This window comes from Nematolebias whitei, chromosome 13 (genome assembly GCF_014905685.2).
Source record: "Nematolebias whitei isolate Nwh7 chromosome 13, NemWhi1, whole genome shotgun sequence".
Lineage (NCBI taxonomy): Eukaryota > Metazoa > Chordata > Actinopteri > Cyprinodontiformes > Rivulidae > Nematolebias > Nematolebias whitei.
The window spans coordinates 45,179,076-45,189,630 of NC_056510.1; the positions used below are offsets into that span (position 1 = coordinate 45,179,076).

The 10,555-nt window shown below is 44.0% G+C and overlaps 1 protein-coding gene across 1 annotated transcript; it reads right to left on the reverse strand.

Annotated features, from left to right (window-relative positions):
- Nucleotides 1-8: 8 nt before the first annotated feature.
- On the reverse strand, nucleotides 9-5,682 carry ska3 (spindle and kinetochore associated complex subunit 3; the record flags this gene model as incomplete). The annotated part of the gene is given in 6 exon segments (XM_037686667.1): nucleotides 9-298; nucleotides 522-661; nucleotides 2,300-2,379; nucleotides 2,579-2,752; nucleotides 5,237-5,386; nucleotides 5,486-5,682. Coding segments are annotated over 6 exon segments (896 nt in total), but the record flags the coding sequence as incomplete, so codon positions are not given.
- Between the last annotated feature and the right edge of the window lie 4,873 nt (nucleotides 5,683-10,555).

Here is a 10,555-nt window from a genome sequence, read left to right on the forward strand (position 1 = left end):
TAAACATTGGTGCTGGCCTACTCTTTAGCTGTTATCAGCTGATAAACGCTGGTGCTGGCCTACTCTTTAGCTGTCATCAGCTGATAAACGCTGGCGCTGGCCTACTCTTTAGCTGTCATCAGCTGATAAACATTGGTGCTGGCCTACTCTTTAGCTGTTATCAGCTGATAAACGCTGGCGCTGCCTTCCACCTGCTTCAGCCTCTTCAGCTCCTGTAGACAGAGGATGTATACCGGAGCACGGGTCCCCACACTACTGATCCTCCTGAGCTCCTCCGTTGTGCACGTCGTCATTAGTCCTGCAGAGGGCGCCCAACAGCACAGAATGATCTGATAAATCACTGAACTCGTTGATTCCTGTTTGACCGTAGTGAACACATGTTAATATAGACAGTGGTGTGTGTCTGTAATGTGGACTGAACTTGGAACGAGTTCTTGGATGAAGTGGGTTTGTGTTCTGTGATGCTTGAATAAGTTTCAGGTGCACAAACAGACGGCCGTGCGTTTGCCAGCAGCGCTCACCTTCAGAGCCGTTGGTGGACCTGTTGATGTTCCTGACGGCCTGGTTCAGGCTGCTCAGAGGCATGCACCGCAGGTAGTCCGGTAAAGTCTCAAACTCACTCTGGGACACCAGAGACAGACCCTTTGTTTCACCAACAGGACTGCATACAAAAACAAATGTGCACATTTAAATTGATCTACAAACAGGAGTGACTTCAAGAAAATCGTGAAAACGTTCAACGTTTCTGTCAATGGTGTGAGAACGTTCATCCCAGGAATGATATCGATTCATTACAGAGTGCAGTACTTCAGCCTTTACTTCTTGATGATCGTGTTTTACAAAACAGGAAAACCAAAACTCAATCAAAAAGTTGCACAGCCAGCTCTGGAAAGGAGACAAGTCCTGCTGAAAGTGACCTCAGCATCTCCATGAAGCTCGTCAGCAGAAGGAAGCATGAAGAGCTCTCAAAAGTCCTGCTACATGCTGCGTAGACTGTGGACTTCAGAGAACCCAGTGGACCAGAACCAGCAGGACATGACTCACAGCTGACTGATGGATGAGCTGCACGACCAGTAAGGAAGTTTGATTTTAAATTAATTATTTTAAATTATTTAGCACATTTGTGCAGCCCTTAATGCAGGATAAGCTTCCTGTTGCAGCTGGGTGATTGTCTCAGAAATTATTGTGATAAACGATAATATTGTTTGAAATTTCACAATAACTGGTAATTATTGTCAAATTTAAGAAGAAATGTTGGTTAATTTGTTTAGCACGTAGTAAGTTTTTTCAACCACTGGATGGCAGTATAAGACTGTCTGAACCGAAGGATGGATAGTGAGGGAGCGAGCAGCGTGTCTAAGAAAAATGGGAGGGGGGGCCTCTTGACGTGACATGGGCTGTCTCTCTTTGGTTCTCAAAATGGTGGACGCTCAGTGTGGTTTGAGCTCTTTAGCATTTTTCACACGGAGCGTTGAATTAAAAAATCATTAACAAGTTGTCAGCTTCTTTTTGCAGAGAAAAACTTTACACGAAGGCACGGGTTTCAACCGTGAATGTTGGAGCTTCGACAAGACGGAGGGTTTTCAAGAGGTCGGTCTGTTAGCTTAGCTCGTAGCTTAGCTTCTCAGCTTAGCTGCTTTTAACGATCCACAAACAAGATTTTGGACGTTAAAACAGATTTTAAAGATAAAAGAGAAAGGGAGGGGCCAGTGAAGAACAACAGAGTTGAGCTTTGTGTCATAGAAACGATAAAACCGATAAAGAAAACGAGGTCGATCATTTTAATTTATCATGCGATTAATTGATTTATCGTGACAGGCCTAATTCTAAACATTGTTTCTAAACTCTAAAAGAGCACAGCATGTCATGATTTCAGCTCCCTGCCACCGGCCAGTGCTCTTGGCCACGCCCACTTCTCCGCTGCAGAGGAGATGACCCACTGAAGGAGGGAGCTTGTCCTGCAGCTCTGGGCTGCACTCAGCTGCTAAATCATTTTTAATAAAAACTCCATGCTGATCGTGCAGCTCATCCATCAATCAGCCAATTGTGTGTCATGTCCAATCTTATTTTGAAAAACCGCGATAGAGCCAGGGACTACTGTATTCTCATTTTTGAGATGCAGCTGTGACCCCCTCCCTCAATAAATAAATAAATCAAATACTTTAAAAATTGTAAGCTCAGGCAAACAGATGTATGAAAGTAAGTAAGTACTGCAAATGTCCATCTCAGCTGAAGTTAAAAAATCAATTTGTTGCTGCTGCTTTATACATTTAAATGTTAAATAAAGTGGTTTGTATACCAGTGTCTGTCGCTTTCTGGCCTGACATCAGACAGCTGGGATGCAGTGCTCGTATTCTTCCTCTGGGCCTGTAACACAAGCTGCAAAAGACAAAGCTGTCAGAAAGCGGCCGTCTCATATCCATTTGGTTTTGATGCTTGAAGCGTATGGCAACGTGTTTTAAACATTTCTATAATCAACCGTGAGTAGGCCTTGAAAAGGAGCCTATCAGCTTTCAGAGTAAAACCAGAGAGAGGAAGTTGTGAACAGAGCAGGGGTGGTTTCATGAGCAACACGAACTTTACAGATGTCCTGTGTGACAGAGCTCAGGTCAGGCATTTCAGGGGTGCTCGGTTCCTGGAAGCTTCTTGGCAAGCTGAACCCCTGGGTGGTTCTGTCCAACTCCAGACTGCTGACGGCTGTGTCCTTTCCTACTTTAGCACTCTCACCAACCTTTGGTAAGTCTCCATTTTTCTGCAGACAAACACAAATCAAGTGAAAACTTGAGCGAAACAGTAACAAGAGAAGTCAACAAAGTTAAGTCTGGTCCTCTGGACGGACTCAAAAAGAATAACAATTAAAAACTTGTTGAAACGTTTCATCTTTTATCCAAAACACTGTCAGTCTGAGGAGCTGCAATAAACTCAGTTTTATAAATAGCACAATCAACAAGTTTGATGGTGACAGCCTAAACTAGCTGTTCACATGATGAGGAGGACCTTTAGCCTGAGAAACTGAGACGTTCGTTTTCTAAACATAACGTCCCAGTGGCTTTTAAACCCCAAAATACATTAAAGACTGGTTCATCCCAAAGATCCAGTCCCCCGGCACAAACAGAGTAATGTTGTGTATGTTGTTCAGTGTCAGGAGGGTGATCAGTCTTACATCTGGGAAACTAAACAGCCACTGGCCAAAAGGATGGACCAGCACAGAAGATCAACATCATCAGGCCAGGACTCTGAGGTCTACACTCATCTCCAGGCCAGCGGTCACTCTTTCAGGGATGAAGATGTTCACATCCTGGACAGAGAGGAACGATGGTTTGAGAGAGGAGTAAAGGAGGCCATCTTTGTGAAAAGAAACCGTCCATCATTAAACAGGGGTGGAGCCTCCAGGTTCAACTGTCCCCCTCTTACAATGCTGTGATTGCTAGTATCACTCAGCCCTCTGTGAACAGTAAACAGCCATCAGGTGCTAATGATCCATTGTTAGGCTGATGGTCCTTCTTGATCATGTGATCAGCTGGTTCTGGTTGTCAGCAGCAAACTGGTTGATCCACTCTGAGAAGGTGCTGTTTATAACAAGTTGAAGCTGGATGTTGGATGCCAGTCGACAGATTTGACACCAATTGGGACCGCTTCATCCACAGCTCTACACCAGAACCTGAGCGAACCAGAACTGACGAGGATGAGGACAGGCTCTCTACTCCGTGACAATCAGTAGTCAGATGTCGAGCCGATTTACAGAAGGTAAGTCAACGTTCTTAGTGTTTGCTTTGGTTACACAACAACCGTTTTTATTTTTCCTGCAAGAGAAGCTGTCCTCCTACCAGAGACAAACCGGTTCTGAAGGAGCATACACCTCAGGAGGAGCTCGTCGGACAGAGATGTTGGATCAACTGGTCACTTAAAATTCCTCTCAGTTGTTTTGTTCAATCCGTTCAATGTTTTAATGAAAGGAGTGACGGCCTGAACGAGCCACATGAACAACGTGGGACCAGTACATCCAGGATGACAGCAGAGTCCAGTTCATGTGTTCTTCATAATGCTCAGTTTAATGATCAGTGTTTGTGTGACACAGTTTGTGGTGTTGAATAAACAAATACAAATTAAACCCAATGTCTTCATGTTCAACAACAGGTCTTGCATCGTTTACCTCACATAACTTGAATGACATAATGTCCACATGGCTTCATTACATCCCCCACCACTAAAGAAACAGTTTATTATGGTTACACTGTTACTTAGCATGTTTAATATGTTATAGTCCAGTGCCACACGTGAAATACACGCCTGCCTCGTTCAATAAACTGATATTGGAACTGGATCCGACTGCGGTCTCTTCCAACACAGATGTCGGTCACAGCAGCTACATTCTGGCATAGATCGAGTGGTTAGAGCAGTTGTCCTTCAACGGGAGAGTTGGGGGTTCAATTCCACCAGCAGTCACATGCTGAAGTGTCCCTGGGCAAGACACTGAACCCCTCACTGCCTCTGATGCGAGTCCATCAGTGTATGAATGTGATAAAGCTCTGGTTAGTCTCTACAGATTCAGATTATCGTTGTAGAGATCTAGTATAGAGCTGTATGAACGGGTAAATGAGGCACAGATTGTTGTGAAGAGCTTTGAGGGTCTTGATCAGATGAAAGGAGCTGTATAGGTACCGTCCATTTACCATTTAGTCCATCTCCGAGACTCAGAATGTATTCCATCAGTCGAGGCTCAGAAAGCAGGATGTTGTACTCCGGCACCATTGTTGATAGAAATATACGCCTATTGTGCGCATGTGCTGTAACACCTGTGCAGGAAACGTGTACATAACAGCGGGCGGTCGCCACGACAACCTCCACTCTGAGAGGTGAGTTGAGAAACCTGTGGATTCGAGGAGGGGGCTGACTGGTGTCGTGTAAACCAGCAGAACCAGTTTCACTCAAAATACGCTGCGTGTAAACGGCCCTGAGCTCACTGCAGCGTCTCGGGCTGAACAAGTAAATAATAATAATAAGTTGCAATCATTTCTCTAACAAGCTTAAGGTTGAAAGCACAGGGCTTAAGTCATGACAACAATCTTGTGGGCTCACTAAAGTTCCAGCTTGTCTTATGGTAAAGCATGTTCATTTAATAAATCCCAATATTTCTTTGAGATGAGACAAACTAAACGTTTTGGCACAAAAGTTGTTTTGTCCACTTTTTAGGAGAAACTAGGGAACACAGAGGAAACGTGTTTTCTAGACTTACCGTTGTCAAATAATTTCCTAAAGAAGATTCTAAGTGTGGCATCTCTGGCTTGTCCTCCTCACGGTGCTGCCACGTGCTTGTTGAACCTCTACCAGGTGTTTCCAGGTGCTCTCCATCAGACGGCCCGTCGAGTGCGTCTGGCTGCGCACGCTAATCGCATGGAATGAAGATAAACTCTGAGGTGAAGCAACTCTTCATCATAAGAATCATCATCAGTATCAAACACACGAGAACTCAGATGATTCTTACCTTTTTGGTGCTGACCAGTCGTTTCACATACGGGGTTTGAAACGGTGGAAGCTCAGGGGTAGAGGGACTACCAGGGAGAAGAGGGCATTCTGGGTCACCTTGCTCCTGCTCCGGTGTGAAACACTGACCATCGGGCTTCTTGATCTTGAACCCCGGGGTGCACAACGATGGCGGCTCCGGAGTGTCTAACCTGTCAGCTGAGGACACATGAAGCAAACGGCTCAATGTTATTTCAGAAAGAAGGACGTTTAGGTCTACGGTAGTCCCTGGCTACTTCCAGGGTCGACGCGGACTCGCTCTTTCGTGTTCTTAAAAGATTGTTCGACAGGATTGGCTGATTGATGGATGAGCCGCACGAGCAGCATGGATTGTTCATTTAAAACAAATTATTTTAAATAATTTAGCGCCTGCTGCACAACGCAGAGTCTTTCTTACTGTGTATGAATCATGAGGGGGACCCGGAAATTCAACACCCCCCCACCCACACACACACACACACACGAGTGAACAAAATATTTAAAAAGTTTCATCAGGAGGAGAAAGTCAGCTGTCACTTGTAGCACACAACTCAAATTTCAACTGGGTTCAGTTTATTTCTTCAGCTCCAAGTCTCAACAGAATCGTCTCAGGCTGCACAGAAACGAGTTCAGCACATCTGTACTGTAGTGCCACCGCATCAAAGATGTACAAAAAATGCACAGTATCAACCACATCGTGCAAAAACTGTGTCAGACCTCCGGGTCGCTGCGTCTATGCGCGCCGCCATCTTTAGATAGAGAACTTTTATGAATGGTCTTTCCTCTGGATGTGAATGTTCCTGTTCAGTGTCCTGAGACAACTTTGTTGTGATTTGGCGCTTTATAAATAAACTGAATCGACTGACTGTCCTTGAATCACCACCTTATCGTGGAGGAGTCTGCCTGAATGATCCCAGGAGCTCTGCTGTGGGGGCAGCTACAATTGCTCTTGGTAGGGTCTCCTGAGTCAGCTTGGTTCTAGGTGACAGGCCGGACTAACAGAGATTCTGAAGACTTATGGACAAAAGAAAACAAGGAGCCCAGCGGCTCTTGACTGGACGCAAGTTACTGGGGCCCCACCCTGGAGCCAGGCCTGGGGGAGGGGCTCGTCGGCCAGTGCCTGCTGACCAGGTCTCTGCCCATGGGGTCTGGTCGGGCTCAGTCCAGAGCAGCAACATGAGGTGCATTCCTGTGGGCCCATTGTGCTTGAGGTTGAGGGGTACAGACTCGAGCTAGACCTTGGAGTCCCCCACAGAAGAGCTGGAAGAGGCTGTGGAAAGAGCCCTCTGGCCCCCTGCTCAAGATGCTGCCCCCACGACCGGACTTCAGAACAAGTGCAAGAGGATGGATGGAGTCCATGAAGATGATGGATGGAGTCCATGAAGATGATGGATGGAGTCCATGAAGATGATGGATGGAGTCCATGAAGATGATGGATGGAGTCCATGAAGATGATGGATGAAGTCCATATATACAGTGGGGGGAACAAGTATTTGATACACTGTTGATTTTTCAGGTTTTCCCACTTGCAAAGCTTGTAGATTACTGTAATTTTTACCATAGGTACTCTTCAACTGTGAGTGATGGAATCTAAAACAAAAATCCAGAAAAATACAATGTATGATTTTTAAATAATTAATTTCCATTTTGTTGTGTGAAATAAGTATTTGATACACCAGAAAAATGAAACTTAATATTTGGTACAGAAACCTTTGTTTGCAATTACAGAGATCAGACGTTTCCTGTAGTTCTTGACCAGGTTTGCACACACTGCAGCAGGGATTTTGGCCCACTCCTCCATACAGATCTCCTCCAGAGCCTTCAGGTTTCGGGGCTGTCGCTGGGCCACACGGACTTTAAGCTCCCTCCAAAGATTTTCTATGGGATTCAGGTATGGAGACTGGCTAGGCCACTCCAGGACCTTAAGATGTTTCCTACGGAGCCACTCTTTAGTTGCCCTGGCTGTGTGTTTTGGGTCGTTATCATGCTGGAAGACCCAGCCACGACCCATCTTCAGTGCTCTTACTGAAGGAAGGAGGTTGTTGGCCAAAATCTCATGATACATGGCCCCATCCATCCTTCCCACAATATGGTGCAGTCGTCCTGTCCCCTTTGCAGAAAAGCATCCCCAAAGAATGATGTTTCCACCGCCATGCTTCACGGTTGGGACGGTGTTTTTGGGGTTGTACTCATCATTCTTCTTCCTCCAAACATGACGAGTGGAGTTTATACCAAAAAGTTCTATTTTTGTCTCATCAGACCACATGACCTTCTCCCATTCCTCCTCTGGATCATTCAGATGGTCATTTGCAAACTTCAGACGGGCTTTGACATGTGTTGGCTTGAGGAAGGGCACCTTGCGTGCACTGCAGGATTTTAATCCTTGACGGCGTAGAGTGTTACTGATTGTTTTCTTTGAGACTGTGGTCCCAGCTCTATTCAGGTCATTGACCAGGTCCTGCCGTGTAGTTCTGGGCTCATTCCTCACCTTCCTCAAGCTCAATGATGCTCCACGAGGTGAGATCTTGCATGGCGCCCCAGACCAAGGGAGATTTTCCATTATTTTGTATTTTTTCCATTTTCTAATAATTGCACCAACTGTTGTTGCCTTCTCACCAAGCTGCTTGCCTATTGTCCTGTAGCCCATCCCAGCCTTGTGCAGGTCTACAATTTTATCCCTGATGTCCTTACACAGCTCTCTGGTCTTGGGCATTGTGGAGATGCTGGAGTCTGATTGATTGAGTGTGTGGACAGGTGTCTTTTATACAGGTCACGAGCCTAAACAGGTGCAGTTAATACAGGTAATGGGTGGAGAACAGGAGGGCTTCTTAAAGAAGAACTAACATGTCTGTGAGAGCCAAAATTCTTACTGGTTGATAGATGATCAAATACTTATTTCACACAATAAAATGGAAATTAATTATTTAAAAATCATACATTGTATTTTTCTGGATTTTTGTTTTAGATTCCATCACTCACAGTTGAAGAGTACCTATGATAAAAATTACAGTCATCTACAAGCTTTGCAAGTGGGAAAACCTGAAAAATCAACAGTGTATCAAATACTTGTTCTCTCCACTGTACCATCAGTTTAAGAACTCAGGAGAATAAGAGGAACCACCTGCTAATGTAAGGAGGTCTATTGATTAAAAAACATGGAATTTAAAGAAATGAACACAAAAACACTTTCCACATGAAGTTATTAGAAAGAAGGGACGGCTTCATTAGTGTCACACCTTTTGTCTGCAACCTCTTGTTTTCAGAGATCAGTGGTGGTGCAGATGTGTCTGGTGGAGACCTGCAGAGGAACAAACATCACGCAGCAGAGTCACGATGAGTAACAACCACCAGGAATCAAATCATCTTCTACTTAAAGGCCTGGCATATCGCCCACCGGCTCTCAGCCGACAGCGAGACGAGGAAACCCAGGCTGCTCTGGTCAAACCTTGCACTTGATGTTTTGTATAAGCTCATGCGACAGGGCTGGGCGATACTGACCGAAATGAATATCTCCAGATTTGAAGATAAATCGCAATATACTACATATATCTCAATATTTTACTCTTTCCATAAAGTAACAACAAAAATAGATTTCTGAGCCAGCTGCCACATTTATTAACAGCTGTAACTGTATAAAAACATGTCTGAAAAATTAACTTTGTAAATATATTTAACTTTGTTTTTAGGCATTTATTACATTCTACTACAAGTTTCAAGACATTTGATAACGTCCACAGAAAATCAAAGCAAAAACAACAAAGTCCATGCTCAGTAATCCAGGATTACAATCCAACATTTTTCAGTCAGGTCATCTGGACGGTTTCTATTTATGTGCTGAAACACCTTCCATCCAGAAGGCTTCATCAGCAAATATGTTGTTTTTAGTGTTTTACCCTGATTTATTAATGTGAAGTCTGATTGTAATGAAGTTTATTCATCCATCCTTTAATAACCTTAATTAACAAGGCTCGGAGTGAGTGCAGAGCTCAGTGTGGTTTCCCATGTTTTTAATGAGAAGAGAACTTCCCAGCATGCCACTCCACAACAGCTCACTTCCTGCAGAGCACCAAACCTCTGTCTCTGCAAGCGCTCCGTTTGGACTCGGGGAGGGAAAAGAAGGAGGGGTGGCATCAAGGTGACGGAGGAAAAAACTGGCACATTTACTAACTGCAGGCAGAGTATAAGACTAGACCGTTTAGTATCGATATGGTCTCCTTTCATACCGTGAATTAAATGATATGGATATTTGAAAAGTATCGATACATCGCCCAGCCCCATCATGCCATACTGTGAGATTAGAGCGCTACACGAGTCTTAGCTACTACCTCACACTTTACATTAATATCTGGAATAATAATTCACTTACAGACATTTTTGTGTTTACCAAGATCACACAGCTGTGGCGGCCATTTTGAATTGGACTGACTCCAAAAGTTAATCAATCAGTTGGTAATCTTACTTTCTGAAAGTTTTCATAAAATCTGATCAATGACTTGTGAAATATTTTGTTAACAGAAAACATGACATACTCAGGCGCGGGGTGGGCGACACGGCTCAAATATAATGTCGTGATGTTTCAGAGCGTTCTGACGGTAACAACACGTTGTGTGATGCAACAGAAAGAGACAGAAATGTGACTGAATTCACTTGTTGCTCAGCCGTATTATAGAAACTAAAAAACAAGGGTTCTTTTTACAGCTATTACTTTATTTAGGAACACATTCAGTCTCAAAGTATAAAAATAAAAATGATCCTTTTGATATTTAGATAGAAAAGATCTGCTCAAAATATAGATCAATAAATCCTCCACAAAAACTAAAGTGCAGGTGAAGTTTCCCAAAATAACTAAATAAAATGAATCTTAAGATCTGTTGATCATAAATGTAACAACAACAAAATATATGTTTCTTTAAATGAGCTGTAACTTCCAGAAGTTGTGAGAAATGCTGCATGAAAGGACCAATCATCAGCAGAACTGAGCAGCTACTTCCTGATCCTTAGGAAGACTGAGCAGCTACTTCCCGAGGATCAGGAAGACTGAGCAGCTACTTCC